Source organism: Brassica oleracea, chromosome C5 (assembly GCF_000695525.1).
Source record: "Brassica oleracea var. oleracea cultivar TO1000 chromosome C5, BOL, whole genome shotgun sequence".
Lineage (NCBI taxonomy): Eukaryota > Viridiplantae > Streptophyta > Magnoliopsida > Brassicales > Brassicaceae > Brassica > Brassica oleracea.
In genome coordinates, this window is record NC_027752.1 from 4,144,134 (window position 1) to 4,168,290 (window position 24,157).

General features: G+C 35.1%; 3 protein-coding genes across 5 annotated transcripts; 1 reads left to right on the top strand and 2 right to left on the bottom strand.

Moving 5' to 3' along the window:
- Nucleotides 1–6,884: 6,884 nt before the first annotated feature.
- LOC106294626 (wall-associated receptor kinase-like 20) lies at nt 6,885–8,467 on the top strand. Of its 2 annotated transcripts, none has more exons than XM_013730230.1 (3): nt 6,885–7,486; nt 7,731–8,095; nt 8,245–8,467. In XM_013730230.1, the coding sequence occupies exons 1-3, from the start codon at nt 6,990–6,992 to the stop codon at nt 8,307–8,309; spliced, it is 927 nt and encodes a 308-aa protein (XP_013585684.1). In that variant the 5' UTR covers nt 6,885–6,989; the 3' UTR covers nt 8,310–8,467. The 2 variants fall into 2 exon arrangements, with proteins under 2 accessions (XP_013585684.1, XP_013585685.1); XM_013730231.1 differs by having other exon boundaries at nt 6,886–7,486; nt 8,248–8,467.
- Nucleotides 8,411–14,248, bottom strand: LOC106294624 (nuclear pore complex protein NUP98A-like). Its single transcript, XM_013730227.1, has 14 exons — nt 14,058–14,248; nt 13,891–13,968; nt 13,385–13,461; nt 12,953–13,252; nt 12,033–12,572; nt 11,707–11,934; nt 10,948–11,624; nt 10,679–10,766; nt 10,541–10,601; nt 10,303–10,441; nt 9,850–9,966; nt 9,567–9,741; nt 9,418–9,459; nt 8,411–9,318 (listed from the first exon to the last, which is right to left on the bottom strand). Exons 3-14 carry the CDS (start codon nt 13,401–13,403, stop codon nt 8,642–8,644), a joined length of 3,063 nt encoding a protein of 1,020 aa, XP_013585681.1. The 5' UTR covers nt 13,404–13,461; nt 13,891–13,968; nt 14,058–14,248; the 3' UTR covers nt 8,411–8,641.
- Nucleotides 14,249–14,574: 326 nt separating this feature from the next.
- LOC106294625 lies at nt 14,575–17,392 on the bottom strand. 2 transcript variants are annotated; one of them, XM_013730228.1, is made up of 9 exons: nt 16,937–17,392; nt 16,504–16,584; nt 16,068–16,424; nt 15,857–15,992; nt 15,608–15,770; nt 15,398–15,526; nt 15,113–15,307; nt 14,918–15,040; nt 14,575–14,845 (listed from the first exon to the last, which is right to left on the bottom strand). In XM_013730228.1, the coding sequence occupies exons 1-9, from the start codon at nt 17,118–17,120 to the stop codon at nt 14,744–14,746; spliced, it is 1,470 nt and encodes a 489-aa protein (XP_013585682.1). In that variant the 5' UTR covers nt 17,121–17,392; the 3' UTR covers nt 14,575–14,743. The 2 variants fall into 2 exon arrangements, with proteins under 2 accessions (XP_013585682.1, XP_013585683.1); XM_013730229.1 differs by having other exon boundaries at nt 16,068–16,409; nt 16,937–17,376.
- Between the last annotated feature and the right edge of the window lie 6,765 nt (nt 17,393–24,157).

Genomic DNA, 24,157 nt, shown 5'->3' on the forward strand with positions numbered 1-24,157 from the left:
AAGGATGCAAAAATTGTTATCAAATCTTTATTATTCATAATCATTAATTGCCATATATATGTAAATCATATTAGGTAATTCCGTAACTTTTATTTAAGGAAAGAATACACACTTCCTATATTTTAGGTTAATATAATGTTCTCTAGTGTTATATAATTATGGAATAATGTGACACCATTAGATTAAACTATACTTTATATTAGATGCTTTAGAATTCTTTGAAATGAAATTTAGAAGGCATTTAGAGTGCCACCTAGGATTTGGGGTTTTTTTTAATTAATACAAAATTAAGGTTCTAATTTTTCAAATACTTCTCAATTAATATATAGGGGATATATGTCTTGGTTTTAACGATTTACGATATTGTAAAACAAGTGAAACTATATTTAAAGAATAGTTACATGCAATTACACAAAACTACCATTCTAGTGAATTCAATTATCCAAACACACGTGTCACATTCTCATTCAGTATTGATAAATAATAATAATCATTTTTAGTTTGCTCTATATATATACGTACATTTAATATTTGTGTTGGCTAGTCATGTTTTCTATATTTGTATTGAATGCATTTTCTAATAACTTTTTTTGATAAAGAACTTAGACCATCATTATCCACGGTTTCTTAGAGCAGGGTTCTTAGAAAAATATTTTCTTAGAGCAGGGTTCTTAGGAAAATATAAGAACAGTTTCTTAATTCACTTATCCAAACACACGTGTCACATTCCATTCAGTATTGATAAATAATAATAATCATTTTTAGTTTGCTATATACATATATACACGTACATTTAATATTTGTGTTGGCTAGTCATGTTTTCTATATTTGCACTGAATGCATTTTCTAATAACTTTTTTTTGATAAAGAACTTAGATCATCATTATCCACGGTTTCTTAGGGCAGAATTCTTAGGAAAATATAAAAAATTGTTTCTTAATTTTCAACTAAAAAGTTAAGAAACAATTTCTTAATTTTTTAGTTGAAAATTAAGAAACAGTTTCTTATATTTCCCTGAGAACTCCGCCCTAAGAAACCGTGGATAATGATGCTCTTATAAGATATAGGTAAGTCAGAGCATGTTTATTGCATATCTCTTAGATTGGAGTTCTTAACGTAATATAAGATACGGTCTCTTAGCTTTTAACTAAAAAAACTAAGAAACGTCTCTTAAATAAAAGATATAAGAGACGTCTCTTAACTTTTATATCATATGTTATATTACGTTAAAAACCTCAACCTAAGAGACCTACAATAAACATGCTCTTAGGGCATCATTATTGGAGGGATTTGATTAAGGGCCCTTAGCATTGTTTATTATTATTTTTGTGTTAAGGAACTAAGCTAAAGGCTTTTGTATAAGTAGCTGATTATTGGTGGGACTTTACTTGTCCCTTACTTAGTTAAATTGATTATTTTCATTAATAGTATATAAAAGCAAACAAACATTTTATTCGAGTAATAAAAACTTATAAATCAGAAGTTATTTGGAAGATGTCCAAATTTAGCCCATATATTATCAATCAAATCATTTTGTAATTTGTGATGGGCTTGTGTATTCCGAACACTCGTTCGACGATCAATTATATTACCGAGATGTGAAGGCATATTGACGGAAAATGTATCCACATCTTCTCTTTCTTGGAATTCATCAACGTCATACTGAGTGGATGATGATCGTTCATCTTCGACAATCATATTATGGAGAATGATACATGCTCTCATAATAGTTGCAATCTTCTCTTTATCCCATAACTGAGATGGGTTTCGGACTACGGCAAATCTAGCTTGCAGGACTCCAAAGGCACGCTCGACATCTTTTCTCACAGCTTCTTGGGTTTGAGCAAATAATGAATTCTTCTGACCTTGTGGTAGTCGGATATACCGTCCGTGAGATAATATGCCAAATGATACTGATTACCATTCACATAGAAATTTACTTCTGGGGCTATTCCGTTAATAATGTCGTCAAAAACGGGTGATCGATCAAGAATATTAAGGTCGTTCATAGTACCTGGAGCTCCAAAAAACGCGTGCCATATCCAGAGGTCATATGAAGCTACGGCCTCCAATACAATTGTTGGTTTATTGGTTCCACGCGAATACATTCCTTTCCAAGCGGTTGGACAGTTCTTCCACTCCCAATGCATACAGTCGATGCTTCCAACCATTCCGGGAAACCCACGTTGTTCTCCAATATATAATAGTCTTTCCAGATCCTCCGGTGTGGGACGTCTTAGATATTCCTCGCCAAACAATTGGACTATTCCCGCGGTAAAATGGTGCAAACATTTTCGAGCTGTTGTTTCACCAAGCCGGACATATTCGTCAACTGTATCAGACCCACCACCATACGCCAATTGTCTAATTGCTGCGGTACATTTTTGGAGCGGAGAAAGACTAGACCGTCCGGTTGCATCTTCTCTTGGTTGAAAGTATTCTATTTCATTAGACATACGATGCATAATACGCAAGAACAAGGTCTTGTTCATTCGAAACCGTCTTCGGAATATGTTGTGCGGGTATGTTGGAGTTTCACAAAAGTAATCGTTCCAAAGCTTCGTGTGGCCTTCTTCTCGGTTTCTCTCGATATGTATACGTGGTTTTCTCTTTTTTGGTTCGGGAATGAAATTAGGATTTTCAAATATATCTTCAAACATAGAATCAAATTCATGATCATCATCTTTGTGGTAATGATAATGTGAAGAAGAAGCCATTGAAAATTTATAAAAGAGATTGAAATTTCTAAAAGAGAATTAAAAGAGAGAATGTGTTATGATGAGGAGAAGTAATGCATTGTATGTGAGAAGTATGATCTATATATGCTACATTGTCGGGTGTGAAAGCATGACAGTTTGTTCACGAGCATTACTGTTTGCTCACGAGCAGTTCAGTGTGCTCACAGACTGAAGACGGACAAGTCAAAGACTCATCATGTCACGAGTTCTTTTGTGTTAGAAAAGTTACGAGTCAAAGCAGTGATAGGAAAGTGTCACAGACTTAACAAAACATGAGTTACATGAGATGACTTATAATAAAACTTAATATTCCACAACAAGCAAAAAAAATTACAAACAAATAAGCATCTCTAAACCAGTCATACTAAAGCTTCACCACGCTAGAAGAATCAGTTCCGAAAGAGAAGCACCACTCCTACTAAAACTACTAGAAGAACCATTACCTCGAGAAAGAACTCAAACCCATAGCTAACCTTAGATTTCTCCTTAGCTAAATCATACACCATCTTCTCTAGAATGCCTAGCTTCTGCTCAGTCTCGTAGTCAGACAAAAGGGCAAGACTGTCAACCTTTTCAGACAGTAGAAGAATGTGTCTATCTCTGTCTCGCAGCTCCTCCATCAATGCATCATCCCACCATTTCCATACGTGACACTCCCCATCATCTACATTCGGACAAGTGTAGTATCGCCTACCTATTTCGCGAGAAGATGTTGCAAGTAGTGGCTGAGCGCCACAGTAGCATCTCTGCGGGATGCCAAAGTCTACCTCGGGTTCCGGAGGGTACTGCACCGGTGAACCTCTTTGTAAGCTTATCTCCTCTTGGTCACGTCGAATTAAGTCATCAGTCTCGTTGTAGCCACTGTCCACAGAGTTGCAAAATAAGTCCTCCGAGTCCGAAGGCTGACTATAGTTGTAGTCAAGTCCCATGTTCCTCTTATCCTGCAGAAAATGTCAACTACTTATTAGAATCATGTTTTAGCAAGAACATTTGTAGTTGTTTAAAAAGAGACAAAGCAAGACATTTTATATATATTATTAAACAGCCTTAGTTTATATAATTCCACGGTTATTTAAAGAGACGTTCTGATTAGATTAAACAAGCATATAAAAAGACATACATAAAAACAGAGATTTTATGGAGGAAAAACATAAAACATAGAATTAAAAGGACAAAGAAAAAACTATTAAAAAGACAAATATAAAACATAGAACATGATATCTAATTCTTCAGAAGTACGCAGCTAAGAGTTTATTCTTCACAACTTCTTATGCCTCAGTTAATGGCTCCGACTTTTGGAGGAGAGTATCCAGTATAGCCAACTTAGTGAGCCTCTCCTTCATGGCCAAATCCTCCTTCTTCATTTCCCATAGGGTGGTGTACTCAGCAACAGACTTCCCTTGACCAGTGTTCCTTTTCGATTTAGCAGCCTTGATACCTTCAGGCCGGGTCTCATGATCACCATTCTCGTTGGTTGACGTTTCAGATGGTGTTTCACCATTTTTCCTCTTTGAGCTTCCTTTTGGTGTGTTGAGGCTGAGCCATTTCTGCTCATACCTCAACACACACCACACATGCTCGAGGTTGAACTTGGTTCTCTAATCAGCGTAGAAGATGTCATGAGCCCTCTTGAGAACATCAGTGTCACTCTCACCACTGCTAATTTGCCTCTCTGCTGTGGCATAAGCGCCGCAGAACTTGTTCACGTGATCGTTTATCCTAGCCCACCTCTTCTTACAATGAAGATGCTCTCTCTTTTCACCATCCCCTACTCCGTGAGGACTTGTTGTGTAATACTCAGCAACACGTTGCCAGAAGGTGAGTGACTTCTGCTGATTTCCAACTACAGCATCCTTGGAAGTGTTGAGCCACGCACTGATTAGGACCTCGTCATCAGTCGGGGTCCATTTGCGTCGAGCAACACGGTCCACGGGTGTGCCTACTGGTGTGCCTACGGGTGTGTCTTCAGATGGGTGAGAACTGAAAGGAGGGTTCTCGGATTCTCCTAAGTGAACATTAGAATGGAAAGGGAAGTAGCTAGAGGACTGCGTATAAATATTTCTTGGATCCATATCAGTAAGAAGAGAGAAGAGATTAAGAGGAGGTGGTAGAAGAGAAAAACTAGCTACGTATATTTAAGGGGGGCATCAGAAGGGGTTTGATTGGAGGAAGTGAAGAGTAAGTTAGCAATAACTTACCCACTTAATGACTAACCGGTAACAAGATATGTCTTATCTAAAGTTATTACACAAACAAAAAGCTATCAACTATCCTAACAAGATCATTAATATTTTGTTGGATTTCATTTCACACAAACTACCCTTTACAGCCTAACCTATCTAATCAATACGAAGTAACCACGACAATGGCTTTAATAAACAGCGAAACATTTACAAAACAAGTGTACTTTCACTAGAAATTTATTGTGTGGTTCATTAAAAATACACAGATTTCAAACTAAAAATACACATTCAAATCTTTCAAATTCAAATCATCTATACGAATCCTCTATATGAATATCCAATCATCTGTACGAATCCTGTAGCAATACATATATCAAATCATCTCTAGGAAGCCCTAATCAAATATTCAATCAAATAATCAATACAAGTTTTCCAATTTACATCTATACGAAACCCAAATCATATACTCAATCAAATAATCAATACAAGTTTTCCAATTTACATCTATACGAAATCCTAATCAAATTTTCAATCAAATAATAATATCGAGAAAGAAAGGAGGTGAAGGACATACCTTCGTACGATTGGGTCGATTCTCACACGATTGGGGATGCTTGGGAAACGAACAGAACCGACGGTTTAGGTCTTCGTCATTGGAGATTTCAGAGTCGATTTCGCCGTCGGATGTGGATCGCGCTTTCGGTTTCGGAAACAAGTCTTCGTCACCGGAGATCGATTAAGAGATCACGTAGAAAGCTTCCTCCTCTGCTAAATCACCTTCGCCGTTGCCTTTTGGAGTCGACTACAAGAGAAACACGAAGAGAGGAAATGGAAAAGACGATCCGTCTTCGATATCATCGACCACTCCGGTGCTGCCACGTACCCACGAGGGACGACCCCGAGAAGCCCTTAATCAAGGCCCGTTCGTCTCGTCCTTTGCCATTTTTATTTTTTTTTTAACCCAAAATGGGTTAAGGGTCGGGCCCAAGGGCCGCCGATAACGGTGGCCTTAGTTTCCATGAAATAAGTATGCGTTAAAAATAAAGATTGAATGAGTATAGTCTAGTAGCTATCATCAAATGTAACCTAGACGTTACTCTTTTTTAATTTATTCTTTTGTGATAAGTTTTCCTTACACCAACCATCTTTATACATTAAAAAAAAAGTTGATCGGCTTCCAGAACAATCTCTTGAGAAGAATAGCAAATAGAATAATGCCTTTGGCCCTTTGCAAGATGCATTATATATATATATCACTAGTTCTAACTACAAACACATCATCATACAATGAATTAAAAACAAACTAAAGTTGAGAATAATTTCCTGAGAAACTTTAACTTAGCCTTTAGGCTTCTTTACTATATTCTGTTGAATCTATTCCCTTATCCCTGCCCTTTTCTTTGGTTGGGTGGGAGCTTTAGTGTGAGTGGGCACTTCACATTAATGATGCTTCGCAATTATGTAATATCTTCTAGGCCGTGTTTTCTGTTTAGTTTGGGACACCTACAGGGATACCTTTTTTTATCATATGTAATATCTTCTGGGCCTTGTTTTCTGGTTAGTTTGGGACACCTACAGTGATCTGGTTAGTTTGGGACACCTACAGTGATACCTTTTTATCACAAAAAAACATATTGTCTTAAATATATTTTCTATTCACTTAATTACACTTTCAAATTTATATATGTCTTATCATTCTTATCTTATATCTCAAACTAAATTAGATTGTAACCATCGCTAGCTTTAATACACACTCACAAACATGTTTTTCTATGTAAATCAAGCATATCATGATTTTTCAGCGTATTCAAAGTCGAATGTTGTGTTCATAAACAAAAAAATTGTAAATGCATACAGACACCCCAACCAAAAGAATCTATGATTTAACACAGAAAAGAAAAACTATATGTAAAAATATTCTGCCTATATTTGAATATAAATGTACATGCAAGCATTATATATTCCTCCTCTTCAGCATTCACCTATATTATTAGGTTAGTCACACACTCAATTCATAAGTACTACTACTCACATTTCTATCTCCCTCTTTCTCTGAAACGTCTAGCAAATGGGTTTGAAGCACTCTTCTTCTTCTTCTTCCTTATTCTTCCTTATCCTTTTATTCTTATTACTTTCTTCTCAAGTCTCCTCACAAGCCTGCCTAAAAACATGCGGCCAAATACCCATCAAGTACCCGCTTGGAACCGGGTCAGGTTGCGGTGACACACGTTTCACACGTTACATCAAGTGCGACCCAGACCAGCAAACTCTAACGCTCACCACACACACAGGCTGCTACCCTATCACGTCCGTCGACTACACCAAGCAAATCATCTACGTCACTGACTCGTCTATGTCCACGTGTGCATGTACCCGACCCAGCCAAGGATTCGGGTTGGACTGGGACGCTCCGTTTTCTTTTCACGACGACACCGTTTTTACGCTTCTTGACTGTTCTGTTGACGAATCCCCTGTTTTCAAGCCGTTAAGTAACAGTACCGGACGTGTCTCTCTATGTGACCGTCAGAGCTCCTCTATTTGTAACTTCTTGTACTCAAATTGCAGGTAAACCAAAATTCCTCTTTAATTAAACCAGGCTAGTTGTTCTATCTAAACCGAAATAAATTAAATCAGTTTCCCATTTTTTCTTGGAGATATCACATATGAGATGGTCTAAGTCATAAAAATATTAGAAAAAGTATATATTTTCGGAAACTAAAAATGGTATGACAACACCTATTTAAATTGTAATGATCCCGGTTTACTATTGATTTTTTACTTACACCGGTTTAACTTTCCGGTTTAATAGGGCCATTAGTCTAATAAACCTCCAAGAATCAACATGTTGCGTCTACGTACCCCTAGATCTCGGACCATCGTTTGAAATGGACCTACAGAAGCTCCGGTGCTCTTCTTACTCCGGTTTCTACAATCTTGGTCCGGCCCAAGAATCTCACCCTGAAAATTGGAACTATGGAATCGCACTCAAGTACAAGTTCAACGTCTTCGATGAGTATCCTGCCGTGTGTGGTGGCTGCGAGCGTAGTAACGGTGCTTGTGGATACAACACTCAGACTAGCTCGTTCGTTTGTAACTGTCCCGGTGGGATCAATACGACGTCAGATTGTTTCTTCCTTTATAACTCGGCTTCTATTGTTCTACCTTGGATCTCAAGTAAGCACCACTTTCCATACTATTTCACATATTTTAGGCTCTTAGCTATAACTTCTTTACTCCCAATCAGCTTTTGCTTCATTAAAAACTTGTTTTTACTTTGGGATAATTAAGCAAAATATTTGCCTAACATAGTTTTCTTAAATTAGCAGGAGCATGGATGATGTACCCTATGTCATTGGTTGTATTTTGGACAGTGATGAGCCTTCCTTGAAGGAGTTGGAATGGTTCGTACTGAAAGCTTAATGAATGGAATCTTTGCGTCTTCTTTCTATATTCTTTGTGATAACATCACGTGACAAGATTCCCTATTGGTTGTCTGTGATATCAATGATGTAATGGTTCGTAGTTTAAAAAGACAACCGTTTCACATACAGTAAGAGATACCAAATACACAAATTCAACAAAAGGAGAAACTAATTATAAGGAGAGAACAAAGTCTGTAAGAAAGGTCTAGAAGAAACACACAACAGCTGGAGATGGTTACTATTTCTTACTGCACAACTCCAACATTAAAACAGAACTAACACTGAGATGAGGCTGACTTTAAGCTTCATCGTCATCTTCATCATCGAGCTTATAGGAACTAAAATGATCGACCCTAAACTTCCACTCCCCTTTCACAGGATCAAACGATACAAACTCAGCTCCTTGTGCCTCAGCTTTCCTCTTCAGCATCATCTTATACTTCTCCACTCTCTCTCCTTCAGTAAACTGTTTCCCTGTCTTCTTATCAATACATTTTATATTCAGCAATGTTACCTCCGCCGGTTTATTCAACCCTTGCCCCACCGCCGGTTTCTTGCTCTCGTCCAGGTACACAATCACTTCTCGGTTATTGAACTGAACCAGAGATTCTAAGTCTAGTCTACGAACATCAGTCTCTCCCATGAACTTAATGCTCCCATAACCGTGTCGTCCCACCACAAAGTCTCTAACCCGCCTGCAATAACCAGGATCCGCTCTTTCCTTAGCCGCTAGTTCACGGATACTTGGCTCCGTGAAATAATCGGATTGGCGTAGCTTAGGCAATAGCGCCTCGATATCTGTACCATTCTCGTTAACAGTTGGGGCTTCTCCCTCTCGGTGTCCGCCTCGTGTTCTGGAGGGACGGTCTTTCTCTCGAGCGTGATCTGTGCTGGTTGAGCCGTTTGATATCTGATTTCCATTGACAAATGGGTGAGTTCTTTCTTCAGCAGCACCAACTTCTCCGTTATCATTCTCTGTGAATATTTTCACTCAAGTCAGTCAAAGAATGGTCCAAATATGGCAAAACGTAATGAAGCTTTTTTTTTTTACGTATGCATATTTTATATACTTACTGTCGTGGTTTGCCGAATCAGTAGCTATTTCTGGACTCTTCCCTGAAATTTACAGATAATATTGTCAAAAAAAGAGAAAGGAATCATTGAACTCAGTAGTTAGTATCATTTTCGTGGTGAAGTTTTCTAAGATACGAACAAAAGCTTACCATTTTCATGTGGTTGAGCAGTGGGGCGGTCCTTTGGAATTGTAGATTTGACCCTTGAAGACCACTGTTGAACTGGGCGTATAACTAGAGCTCTAGGGTTCTCCCTCGGAATGAAAAGAGCATCTGCCTTTGGTGTACTTGAGGAGTTCTCCTCGTCATCAGCGAAAAATGGAACCTACAAAGACCATTTTAAGATTTAAACATGTAGAACGAACATGTAGCACCAACACTAAAATTTAAGTAAAATATAGTGTGAGCAATAATTCACAAGACAGATGCATGCCTTTGGACCATTGTCGCCAGGACGGTACTTTCTTGCCGGCAACCTGGCCCGCCTTTGTAGAAGGTGTCGAGAAGTTAAGAGAGATGATATTCTAACAGGAACAGGTTTGTCAACAACCTGGCAGGAAAAGAAACAATAAGAACAAAGAAGAAAATGAATGAAACGAACAAGAAGGAACGGAGTAGAGAAACTTTCAGGTATGACAATAGTTAATTTCGAAAAATATCAAACTTTGAGGTATGACTTTAAAACTTTAATTTGTGAACTGGCAAGCATCGATGACAATAGTTAATTTAGAAAAATATCAAATTTCTACTAATAAGTTGATATCAGTTTTGATTTAAACTTCAACTTAAAACTTCAATAAAACTATTTGATTATATTTAGGAAAGACCGAAAGAGTTAAAAGAAAAATTCACAATCTGTGTATTGCCGAATGAAGAGTAGGCTTACAGGCATGCTGGAGATTCCATATTGAATTGAAGGTGAAGTTCCACTTTGGTTTATTGAGATCTGAGGCATAGCAGGAAGTGTTCCAAATGGATTTGTAACAGCAACGGGCTGCAAAACAACAGAGCTCGGCGGAGCAGGCCTGTCAACAAAAAAGGATGAAAATTGAGGCTCCAATAGAGCAAAACAAAACTTCCACGAAACGAAAGTCATGCAAGGACTGATGTCAGAAAGACCATACGTTTGCCCGAAGTTGCCTTGACCAAAAAATCCCAGTCCACCAGCATTTCCAGTTGCATTAGCTTTAGACCACCAATATAGTAAGAGTTAGCATCTAGAAATAAGATGATACCGTCAGTGACTTGGTTGACAGAGGTACCTGCTTGTGCTTGACCGAAGTTGTTGAAACCAAAGCCATTTGACGCTTGACCTGGCTGAGATGATTGGAAAGGTGTCATACCAGCAGCCTACAGAAAAAAGTTCAAGCTAAGAAGGCCTAAATCAGATCAAAAGCGAAGTGCAGTAGCGGGTGTTAATGAAGAGAAGTAAAAGAACTACTAACTGTGAAGAGAGCAGGCATCACCAAAAGAAATGAGAAAAAAAAAACTAAGTGCTTGGGCTTAATAACGAATACGAAAAACGAATCACCATTGTTTGTCCAAAGGGAGAGCTGCTAGACGTAGTTAATGTTGAAGAACTTGAAAACAAGTTGCCAAACCCAGTGGAAGGTTTATTGAAGATGTTAGTTTGGCCAAATGCAGGAGCACTACTCTGTCCGAACTGTCCAAAGGCAGAACCAGTCTGTCCAAAGGTAGAACCAGTCTGTCCAAATGCAGAACCAGTCTGTCCAAATGTAGAACCAGTCTGTCCGATCGAGGGATTTGAGCTGAACAGATTAGATGACTGAGTGTTCCCAAATGCTGGAGTCGCCCCCTGAACAGGAGTTGAACCAAATATTGATGGAGAAGAACCAAATCCAGGAGTGCTCGACGAACCAAATAACGGTGATGAGATGGTTGTTCCAAAAGCGGGGGATGTTCCAAAGACGGATGTGGTAGTTGATGAAGTTGACCCAAAAAGATTGGATGAAGATGTTACACCAAAGGGCGAGGAACCAAAATTCGAGGTAGCCGTTCCAAAACCTGAACTGGCAATTGTTGGGGTTTGAGGGGCAAAAGGATTAGTAGACGTTGAGCTCGAAAAAGGGTTTGTTGGATTTGCTGGTGTCTGACCAAACGCCGGTGATGAAGAAAAAGGATTTGGCTGAGCAGTTGATACACCAAATCCGGTATTTCCAGCAGACTGGCCAGCAGGAAGCGGTCCACCTGAAAATCCATCTTTATTAGAAAAAGTACAAGAATAGAGCGTTAAGGAGATGTAATACAAGATTTGTTTGATAAAATGTACCTTTATCTCCTCGTTGGTAGTCTTCCCACCTTAGCTCCTCATGGCTTTTTTCTTTGTATGCCGGCATGGCAGAAATAGATTCTAACTTTCCAGCAGGCGCACCACTGCCTGTCTCTGCCTCAACTGTTGGTGCATAAGGCACGGCTCGACTGCCCGCTTGTTGTTGACCACCGAAAGGTGATTGACCAAAACCAGAACTCCCAAATGTTGGGGTTGAAGCCTGCCCACCTACAAAACAAATCATTCAAACATATTTCTTCATCCTTTATTCAAATGACTAACACAGCAGTTAGTTTGTACATGCTAAAGGGAGAACCTTGGGCTACCTTGGGCTCCAAAGGGAGATGGTGTAGAGCCAAATGCACTGCTGCCAAACGCTGATGTGGACTGGCCAAAAGCTGGAGAGGAGCCAAAACTGAAGGATGAGGTGTTTGATGCACCAAAAGGAGGAGTACTGGATGCTCCAAAGGCAGGGGAACTGGATGCCCCAAAGGCAGGAGCGCCTGATGCACCAAAAGCAGGAGTGGCTGATGCACCAAAAGCAGGGGTGCTAGCAGCTCCAAAGCCAGTGTTGCCAAACGTGGTACCAGTGCTACCAAAGGCTGGAGTCGGTGAAGCTCCAAATGCAGGTGTGTTTGTGGCGCCGAAGGTATGTTGGTTTGAGGCGCCAAAGGCAGGCGTGCTTGTGGCACCAAAGGCAGGCGTGCTTGATGCACCGAAGGCAGGCGTGCTCGCGGCACCAAAAGGTGTGGATGAACCAAAAGTGCTGTTTCCAAATGCAGGTTGCGATTGCTGTGTTGTGCTTCCAAAAGGATTTGACTGAGGTGTTGAAAATCCCAGTGGTTTCTGCCCAAAAGCAGAAGACCCTGAAAAAAAGAACAAAGAAATTAGCTTCGTCCCCAAACGCAAATGTCAAACTGAAAACATGGACTAACGAAAACCTAAACTAAAGAAAGGAAAACAACAAATATAGTTGGAGCAAATATCTAGAAAAAGCAGCAGAAAGAGAACCCAAAAAAAAGTGAACAGTTCTAGAATATTAAATCTGGTAGTGACAAACATTCTACAAACCACAGAACTGGATACTGTGCACTATATATCCGCAAACTATCAAAAGGCCACCTCCTCAAGCATCCATAAATCCATGATGTTAAAGACAGAAAATACATTCATATTGAGGAAAAAAACAATAAATCACTGAGAAAACTGACAAACCCCTGCGACGAAAGACGAATAAGCTACTTACCACCAAAAGGTGAAGATGCTGGAGATGCTCCAAAAGCCGGAGTAGAATTCCCAAATGCTGGTGATGAAGAAGCTCCAAAAGTTGGGGTGGAGCCAAACGGAGAGGAGGCCTGAGGTGCACCAAAAACACCGGTTGAAGTGCCACCAAATATTGAACCCCCTGTCTGTGCACCAAAAGGTGCAGACGTGCCGAACGGTGTTGCTGGAGCAAAGGGATTATTACTGCTAGAATTGCTGGTCTGACCAAACAAAGATTGGGTTTGGGACCCAAACGGGCTGCTACTAGATGACTGTCCAAAAGCTACAAGATTAATAGTTCTTCAGCTCAGTTTTCTTTTGTAGCATTACAAAAATATATAAAACTATTGAAAGAAATAACGAAAGAGAAGGCTAACAGAAACCAACGAGTAAGAATAAGATAGGGATCACTTACGATTAGATGAGCCAAACATCTTCCTCTATAGTTTCAAAAGGCAGGACCCAGTCAAAAGAAAGTATCTTATCTTGTAGCTGGTAAAGAAAACGAACAATTTAGGATAAGAAAACAAAGAAACTAAAAAAGCAAATAAGCAGCAGTGAAAGCTGGTTTTATAATTCAAACACAATAAAACATACATAAACAATGCTTGAATTCAACATTCTCATGATATGAAGTAAATGTACAGTAAGCCGGCATAACTGAGACTCTGAGAGATGACGAATCTCTCTACACCTTATGAACTATGCAGTTTACTCACGAAACAATTCAGCGATAACGAACCTCTCTAAACAAAGGCAACATCACATATAGAAACCAGCAACTCAGAAACTAGCTACGCAAAACGAAAACGAAATTAATCGTGGCATATAAAACTTCAGCATATAACGAGCAATCAAAATTAAACCTGGAACTAATCGTGAATACAACAAACACAGCGAAAGAAAGAATCGAAGAAAAACCTATGAATCCGATGTAGAAATTGACGAACAAGGTCACACACACACACACAATGAAGCTCCGAACGTCGAATTTGTTTCCTGCGTGGGAAGAAATTGCGGTTCGGGAGTGAAATCGCTAAACGACGTCGAATCAAACGTGGAGTGGAAATACTAGGGCGGAAATGAACCTGGAAACGAAGAGCTCGATCTTAAAAATCGGCGGAGTAGGGAGAAATCTCGCCGGAAATTTGAAAGCGACGACAGTTGCAACTTGACAGAGCGATGAAGGGCGAAGATTGGCGTTTTGAGGACTTGTCTACCTGCTTGCGATGGCTTCTTCACACGATTTGTTTCTTTTAATTAATGTGATTTATTATTCTAATTTTTTCCTGCAAATTTAGTAACTAATACAAACTATTTAGTAGACGGTAAGTTATGAATTGTGGGCCTGCATCAAGGCCCATTATAAATAAATGACATAAAAAGCGATGATGTCGGCCTGTGAATCTTCTAAACTATGTTGTTATTCCTCTCTGCTCCTTCTTCTCCTCCCTCTCACGGCAAATCACAAATCTAAACTAGGTTTTTACCAAATTAGCATTTTGACAAACGTTCCATGGATTTATTTTATCAATTGATTAGCTTCCACCCAAGAATGCATCCATTGCTATCCATCCTCAAAAGGTAGAAATATAAAATAAAGACTTGACTATAAGATAATCATCAAGTTGGATGATTAAGATTCCAAATTTTTATATATTCACTTAAGAATCATCACCCTTTTGTTGGGGGGGTTCTAAAAGGGATGCTTTTTTTTTGTTTCTTCTTTTACAAGGAAAAAACAAAGGAGGAGAAAGAATGGTGTATTAGTCAGTCATAGGAGTTCTTGATTTAATTGATGATAGTTCATGAAATCAATTCCATTTAGCCTCACACAACATAGTATCTGCTCCGGTAGCTCCTCTGGTTTGTTCCCCTGTTCAATAAACACAACTCAGTGATACAATCCTTATGATTTTCTTTTTAAAAAAAAAAATCCAAAACTTACCTGAATTGTGAGGCCAACATCAAGAACGCAGATCTTGAGTCTGTCTATGAATGCTTCAAACCCTTTCCGAGATATATAACTGAATCTATGCATATCTATATCCACCTCCAAGTAATTCTCACCCTACAGAGAGTTCAAGTCCATCAGTTACTAAGCATATTTTGAATCAAGAATAAAAAAAGAGTTTAGTCTCACCGAGTAGAATTCATGCTGCGGACGGGAGAGAACAGGCTTCTCATTGTAAGCCTGCATCAGCTTTTTCTCAGGGCCACTCAAATGGAGATCATCTACGTTTGCAACACGTCCCAATATCTTTAGCCGTTCTCTGAAAGGCGCTGTTGTATCCATAGGGAAGCCTTTAACTTTCTCAACCTCATCATCTATTAATCTCTGCGCCAACAAGCCAAATAAAAAAACACATGGATTCAATACAAAGAGCATCAAAAAAACGCCATAAAAGATGATACAAATCGACTTTACCTGAATGCTTTCTTGAAAATGAAGCGGAAGTTCCTTTGAATAATTATCAGAAAGTTTGAAGTATAAAACAATATTCATTCCTTCTCCATCAGTATCACCTTGAAAGATTGTAGTTGGATACAACGGCATCTGTTTCAACGGTAGACCAATCATGGAAAAGCCCGGAAAAGAAGTAATAAACAGACCATCAAGCAGAGAACTAGTTCGTACCTGAACATTAACGATAAGGATAGATGGGAGTTTTGTGGATGTGGTAGTAACGGGAAGCTTGACATACTGTGCAACATGGTTTATTTTACGTTCAGATAAGAAAACATCGACACCGAAAGGATTATACGCAGCATGGCTAGGCGCAAACTCTTTCTTCTTTTCTCTATACCCAAAAAGAAAAAAGAATAAAACATAAGCTTCTTCTTGTTAAGATTGTTACATTAGTAATCATTAGAGTAAAATCATTACCTTAAATAGGTTTTGCCACGGACCCTGAAGCTATTTGGCTCAATCGTTGACCAACAATCGAGCATTTTCTTGTCGATTGGACAGAAAGGAACCTGAGAACCAGCTATTGGTCTCTTCAACTGCAATTTAGAAAGAACTGAAAACAAGTTTCGAGACAACAAGTAAGTTCTTGATTTGTGATCAACAATGCTAAATCCAGTGAATCACTTACACAAGGCCCCTGAAGCATGACCTTCTCTCCATTTGTAAGACTGTCTAAGAGACGCTTTTTTCCTCGAACTCGGAGGGCTAGAGCTGAGAGCTCTTCTTTTGTCAACACAAGGAACAACGGATATTGGATTCAGACAAGGCAAACAGTTACTCGGCAAGATCCTGCAGTTCTCCAATAGTCCTCCTCCTCCTCCTCCTTCATCTGCGGATGAATCTATGGAATCAGGCTGCTGCTTTGCGTCGTTCAGAACACCTTCTGACTGCGACATGGCTTCGTTTGAGTTTGAGTCTCCTGTTGATGATGTGGTTGTAGTACTTGAAACTGATACACGCTCACCTCCGCCTAAAGACAATGTATCTGAAAATGAAAAACAGTAACAGCCAAAGAAACGAGGATCGATATGTATGACTCCTAGACATAATATATGTAAATTTACCTTCGTTGACGCTGTGGAAATCATCGTCACAGTCTGTTTCAAACGCGGCATTGGACTCAAACCATGCTTCTTCTCCACTTGCTGTTTGACAAAACATTTAGGATCAAACTAACACGTTACTTGTCTCTCTCTCTGACGACGTCAATCAAATTATAAAATCATAGGAGATTTACCGAGTAATTCATAAGAGAACGATTCACAGTTTGATTAATAAAGCAAAGATTTTTAATTACAAATAGTTAGCTTTATTACAAAACAGCTACTCTGTAATGAGAATCTAGTCCCAAAGATTCAGATACTGCAATAGTAAATGAAGCATTAGAGAAAAAAACCATTAATCCAAATCAAGCATGGGAACAAAAAGACGAAAACCTTTGAAGACTCGCAAACGAATCTAACAAACCAAACAGAGGTAAGAGATGAAGGCGAGGACCTCTGAAAGTGGGAGTGGGCAAGTTGTTGCGAGGATGATCGAGATTGTCAAAAGATCCGTCTGAGAGACGAGAAGAGGATGAGGCTGCTGCTCTCTTCCTTCGTCTTTTACGACTCTTCTTTGGCTTGCTTGACCTTAGCTTCGATCCCACACAGCTCTTCGGCGTCGACACGCAACCTCCCATCCCTCTCTCTCTCTCTCTCTATAGATTAGAATTAGCTACAATCTTTCCATAATAGACGATGATCAGAGAGAGGAATTATCTAAAGAGCTACGTCTCTCTCTCTATCTCTGGCTTTGATCAATGTCTTGTAATAGAGAATCTATCATCATCGAATCCAACTATAAATGAAAGAAAAAAAAACCCACAAATCTTGAGGTATAGGAAAAGATTTTGAGAAAGAGACAATTATTTGGTGAAGAAAAGGTTTTCTCTTCTTTTCTTTTTTTTTTCTTTTTCTTATGAAGAACAAACAAAAACAGAGGTTTTTTTTTGGAGTTTCAGAAAATCGATAAAAAAATGAGAAGTCGTTAAAGAGCATAAATTTTGTAAATGTCTATTTTTTTTTTTAATTTCAACCATTGAAGTAAACCTAATTCCTAAACCGGTTCTGATTTGGTCGGTATGACTGGTCAGAATTTCAATTAGCCGATCTTTTTCACACTAAGTATCATATCATAAGGAGTTTTGATCATCTATTTTTATTTTATCTTTTTACCAAAAATAAAAGAAAAAAAATTGAAACCTTGCAATAAGAAAAGTTAACCATTACAAAGCAAGATAAACTGTTAGGGAAGTCATAACTCATTACCTACGATCGAGAAAATTTCATATTACCAACTAACATAAGATATCTCATTTGTTGAAATCCTAACAACTAATTTAAATTGTCACAAGAAATAAATGGTGATGAGTTAGGTTCCGATGTGACAATCTTAACTTAGCAAAAAAAGAAAATAGACATGCAAGAGAGTGTGGGTCATGTCTGGGCTAAGTTACGTGGCTTGTTTGAATGGTTGAGCTGCTAAACGACTTGGTCGACGAGGATGGCGGAAGTATTAAGAGATTTACATAAGATATTACATTCGTCAATATTTATATTTTCGTATTCTATCAATGGTTTGCTTTCTAATAATAGTATGTGCATGCATACGGTTGTTTATGGATTCAGTTGTCGGTATTGGACTTCGATTCTCAAGATTGATTTTTGTGTCGGCAAGGAAATTTAAAAGTTAGCAAAAGACGTGTTTATAGTAAATATGGAAAAGTTATGAAATTTTGTGGTTTCATATTCTTCGGAAGAAATTGCAAAAGAAAAAAAAAAACTAAATTGTTTTGTGGTTTGCACTATGCAGATAATTAGTAAGAGATTTTGATACTTTCATTAAGATTTTTAAGCATATATAAAACACAGTAGCGTTGAAACTTGAAAGGAAGAAGAAAAACGTGATATATTGAATACTTCCTAATATTTTCGTAAAGTTATGTTATATATATTCAACCTCCAAATTATAAAACTCTGCGAGACAAAAAAATTGCTGATAAAGAATAGAAAAAAACTGTAAACAATGACAATCCATTATTACCGTGAGAAGAAACAAAAGTCTAGAATCATTACTTTTTGTATGATTTTTTCTACCTATTGTATAGTAGGTGATTTTCCGGTCCTCATTTACGAGTATAAATATTTCTAAATTAAATATACTATATTAATTAATTGCTATTTAATTTTAATTTTAAATTAATTTATAATTTGTATGCATAATTTATATTAATAATATTATATTACTTTAATTATACATATGATTTTATATATGTTATATCTAATCGATTTTGTTGTTTTTACATACGATTTAGTTATCATTTGGACAAATTGGATTGCATCTCTGAATTCAACTTTAATATTTTTTACTCTATATAATAAAATTTTGATTAATTTCTTATTTGCATTTTGGTGGTTGTTGTCTTAGATATGTAAATATATTTTATGAAGATTATGTATAACTTAAGATATATTGTGTTTAAAATGAAATAAAAAAATAAACTAAACTGTCTGATTCTAAATTATATAAATTAATATAACGATAATATTCTGAAGTCTTATGCATGTATATAAATTTTACAAAAGAACTAAATTATAACAGTTGGTTAATATTTTATATTCGTTTTAATATGTTTTGAGTTGTCCTATAATTTATATTTACAAAATAAATTATTACTCTTATAAAATTATATATTCTTATCATAATTAAATCTATGATGTTATATATAAGTTGGATTAGTTGATTCACTCATGTTGTGAGTATATTGAGTTACATATATTTTTCAAATTCAAAATGAAGTATAATTATTTTTATTATAATTAAGTCAAATCAAATCAATTTTATTTATCGTTGAAATGTGCATGTAATTAAGTCATAAGTAGCTGATATATTTTTGGAAGCTCATGAACACTTATAAAATTTACAATAATTAAAATAATTTATTAATTCTAAATAATTTTATGACTTTGATTTATTGAATAGAAACTGAAACTTATTTTAAATAATCTTAAACATGAGAATTCAGATTTGATTTGGTATTTTGATTATGGTTCTATTAAGTTCCACAAAAATAAAAACATAAAATTTAAAAGCAAATTTAATATTAAGAAAACAAATAACTTTAATAATGATAAATTATAATCTATCTACCTCATTAAACTATTTTGTAACTATTTGATCAAACGATGTTTATTTTTAGTTTTTTAATACCTCTTAAGAATAAGCAGTAAACAAATTGTGATTTTATTTGAAAATAATATTATATAAGTAAAATATAATTTATCAATATTTTTTGCAGTATTGAAAGATATTATACTCAACTAAATATATGAAAAATAAATAAAACATTTCAATAATACTAATTATAAACTATTTTTAGTTAATTAAACATATATATGTTTATGTTACTTAATTATTTTATGTAATCATCTAAAAAATAGATGGATGTATAAAAATATTTCTATTACTTTGAATTTTTTTGTATTCTTTCAAATCATGTTTTAAAAGAAATAATATTTATTTTTCTAATATCAAGATTAGTGTAAATTGTTTTTGATGAAATCACATTATATGCAAAATTATATTTTTTATCTGAGAAAATATGGATATAAAGAAAGTATTTTATTAATTCAAAAGTATATTTTATGTTATTTAAATGTAATATTACTATTGTGAACTTTTCTTTTTTTATAAAATCATATTATATATACAAATATTTTTGCTTTTCAATTATTTTTTTTAACTCTACAAAAAGTTTCTTTTTTATTATATGTATATGTTTTTCGGAATTGTTAAAAAGGAAACTAAATAACAAAATAAATAATAGTATTTTATATGTAATATTTTTTAATTCATTAAGAGTATCAGTGTAATCAACCATCATGAGAGTTAACGTGAGTGCGACACATAAGAAATTGATTTTTCAAATAATATTGAGAAATACAGAGATATCACATTTTAAGAATATACTGTATTTAGTGTGTGACAAAAAAATATGTATGTATTTAGTTAGGACGATCGATCTTTTATATAGCATGAACATTTTTTCATCTCTCTAAAATTTGTGGCACTAAAGTCCTTGAGGATATCATCTGTCAATATAAAATTTTTTTTTTTTTTTAAACCCTTTGCTTTTAAAAATAAAATTCAGTTTCAAACGCACTAACGAGAAAGATGAATAGTTTGAACACATGTACGAGTAGAAAGAAATAATTAATCTGGGTTATATAAAAGTTTGAATTCCAAGGTAGAGTGTCATGGTTGGTCCACCTTATTTCATTTGACTCTGACAATCTTACAAGTTACAATCTCTCATCTCCGTCCACTCCATCTACATCTCTTTCCTTTATATTTTCTCCAATATATGTTATACAAATGGCATGACAATATAATTAACAATGAATTAGTCAACAAAAGAAAAAAAAAACTATGAATTCTGTAAATTTCCAGACTTTCTACTTTACAGCTTCTACATTTCACAACAACCATACAAATGGTATGTAAACCTGGATACATTGTATGCCATCCATTAAGCAATGAAAGAAACATATTCTTGTTTTTTATATCGAAATAAATATATTCTTTTGTGTATACAATAACTTTTATCAAATTCTTTCGCTTTTATTCAACCAATAATTCGCTATGTAATTGGATTGTCGTGTTGTGGTAATAAAAACAAAATAATAATAGTGACAGTAGTAATGAGTACATAAGATGAACAAACAGCACACGTGTGGTTGCTGTTTTTGGCAGAATCTCCTTGTCATTTCGATTTGTTCAGAACTGACGCTTTCATGTTCCACACACGCCTCGCAGACTTCCACAATCCTTTGGATTATTTGAAAAGAAACAAACAGTTACATCTACAGTTGAATAACTAACTGTTCACAACTATAATTAATTCATAGGTCTTTTGTTGATTAACTCAAATTACGTTAGAAATATTTCTATAAGCTGCATCCTGATAAATGCTAGCGTTAAGTTAATTGGAATCAGACAATTTTTATCGTACATGTATAAAGTGCGTTATACACATAAATGTGAGTCTGCACTAAAATACATTTTGCTACTCCCTCTGTTTTGATATATAAGTAGTTTTAGCAAAAAAAATATTTGTTTCACAATGTAAGATGTTTACATAATTCAAATGACCTTTTACATTTGTTACATGTTAGTGTGACTAATCAAATAATTCATACATTTTTATTATTAGTTGAATTTATGTATTAAATTCTATTTTTTCGAAAACAAAAGTTTTCTTAATATTCACACTTTTAACTAAAACTACTTACAAATAAAAACAGAGGGAGTATATAAAAAGATCACGAGCGAATAATGATGCGAAATAACGACAACGTGACAGTCTTGTTATATACTCCCTCCGTTTCTTATTGTAAGTAGTTTAAGAAAAAAAATTTTATTTCAAAATGTAAGTAGTTTCCAAATATTTAGATAACTTTTACATTTATTAAATATAGTGTAACCAATCAAGTAATATTAATTTTTTTTTATAATTGGTTGAACTAATTAATTAAATATTATTTTTCGTAAAGTACCAACTTTCTTAATATTAGTGATTTTAGTGTAAACTAATTACAACGTGAAACGGAGGGAGTAGATGAGGGGCCATTGTGAATAGTTTGCTATTGCTTAAGGATTGGCAAATTAATGTCTCCTTTTTTTTTTGAGAAAAGGGATTTTCAAATGTCACAAGTTTATGTATATGCATGTATATAACCGCCCCACCACTTATGCTGACATATAGAATACAATTACTTAATTTTAAATATATAGTTTCTGAATAGTTTAACAATTAAAGCAGATATAGTGTAAAATATTAATAATTGAGTAACACAAAAATAAAAAAAAAGTTCGTTTATGTTTTTTGAAAAAAAAGATGTTGGTGTAAACTTCTGCAAATATATACAGAAGATTTCAAATGTCACAACAATTCTGTTCTTTTTTCACAACAACTCTGTTGATTTTGTCAAAAAAAAACAACTCTGTTGATCATATATAATAAAGTTTCAACTGGAAATAAAAGCACTATTTAAATATTAAATTGCATTCATCATATTCCACCCAAAATATCTATGCACCGGTAACCGGTCCATGCATATTCAGTATCTTTTTTACCAAATAATTGAAGTTCCAACTACTAATTGTAAATTTTTATATTGCATTGAAGACGATTGGCGACCAAGTATCCACGTAGCAGTTGATATTTTTTGTTTAAACCATACTCGTTCGGTTCCTAAACTTAGTATGTTCTACGGAATTTTGATGCTCCAGTATATAAGATCTTTTTATTTTTTTAGATAATTTTTACTTTATTAAAAATTGTGTATCCAATCATATTTGAATAATTTATTTTGTAATCGGTTGAATATCATTAATTTATAATTTTATTGATATTTTCTAGACAAAAAGTAACTTTTTTAATATGTGTGTTTCTATTTAAACATGTTATATTTAGGAAGAGAGAGAGTATTTAAGCCGTGTTTTTTTTGTTGTTGTTGTATGTATGTGTGGCTTTATAGCATTTAAAAGGTTACATCTGGATTAAGAAATACTACAGCGCCTCGTCCTTCCTACATCAGTATCTGCGTTTTTGACCGTCATTTGAGGGTCTAACTGGTTTTTCCGCTACGACACGCAACACATTTTTTGCGGTTGGTATCGGTTAATAGAGTTTCGAAACAATCATACAAACTGTTACAAATCGCTCTAAACTGTTCCGAACCTCTTAAAATCAAAAGCTGGTTCCAGCTTGTAGACGGTTGCGGACGGAAAAAAATATAAAATTATTTTCAAAAATATTTTAAAATTTTAAAATTAAATTTTAAAATGGAAATATGATAAATAAAAATATATACATATTTTATATATTAATTAAAACTCACAAATAGTATCATAATTTATTTTTATAAAAAATTTAAACTACCTATTTATTAGAATTTTAAAACATTTATATACACACATATATAAAGATATACACATATATAAATAAAATAAAACTTTTTTAAAATTTTTTAAATACAAATCTTCAAAACAAATTTTATTAAAATTATAACTTTCAACTAATTTACAAATTTTATAAATAAAAATAATAATTTTATTAATCATATTATATTGATAATTGTTATATTTTATTACAATAGTATGTTTTTTTCTATTTTTATAATGTTATAATATGTTAATATGGGTAATTTATTATTAAACCGGTGCAATATCTTTTAATCAACCAGTTACAAATATACCGCAAACGCAACAGTTTTCAAAATTTGTACCAGTCATACAAAACATTTAATAACGCTTAAAACCGCAATCATTCGCATGCGTAAACTCCCGCATCCGCAACCGCTGCGTTTAAACTAGTCGGGCCCTCACTGAAATGACTCCAACGTTCCAAATGTACGAACGCAGAGATTGTAAAACTATTTTTTGAATATTAAAACTACTACTCCCTCCGTTTCAAGTTAGTTGTCGTTTTAGGTTCATGCACACAGATTAAGAAAACATTTAATTTTGTACATTTTCAAAATAAAAACATAATTACCCAAACACCTAACCATATTTCAACCAATAGAAAAATAAACAGAAGAATCTTACTAATAATTTTTTCATTGAAACCAAAAAACGACACTTATTTTGAAACAAAAATTTTCCTCTACAACG

Bases quoted from the DNA above. Each gene is read 5' to 3' on its own strand.
- LOC106294626 (XM_013730230.1), top strand. From the start codon at position 6,990: ATGGGTTTGAAGCACTCTTCTTCTTCTTCTTCCTTATTCTTCCTTATC. The intron at 7,487-7,730 runs GTAAACCAAAAT...CCGGTTTAATAG, and splicing joins TTCTTGTACTCAAATTGCAG to GGCCATTAGTCTAATAAACC. The intron at 8,096-8,244 runs GTAAGCACCACT...TTCTTAAATTAG, and splicing joins TGTTCTACCTTGGATCTCAA to CAGGAGCATGGATGATGTAC.
- LOC106294624 (XM_013730227.1), bottom strand. The intron at 11,625-11,706 runs GTACATTTTATC...ATGGATTTTCAG, and splicing joins CTACCAACGAGGAGATAAAG to GTGGACCGCTTCCTGCTGGC. The intron at 9,742-9,849 runs GCATGCATCTGT...TGGTCTTTGTAG, and splicing joins CTGGCGACAATGGTCCAAAG to GTTCCATTTTTCGCTGATGA.
- LOC106294625 (XM_013730228.1), bottom strand. From the start codon at position 17,120: ATGGGAGGTTGCGTGTCGACGCCGAAGAGCTGTGTGGGATCGAAGCTA. The intron at 16,425-16,503 runs GTAAATTTACAT...TTTCATTTTCAG, and splicing joins TTTCCACAGCGTCAACGAAG to ATACATTGTCTTTAGGCGGA. The intron at 15,527-15,607 runs GTACGAACTAGT...CCGTTGAAACAG, and splicing joins TCCTTATCGTTAATGTTCAG to ATGCCGTTGTATCCAACTAC.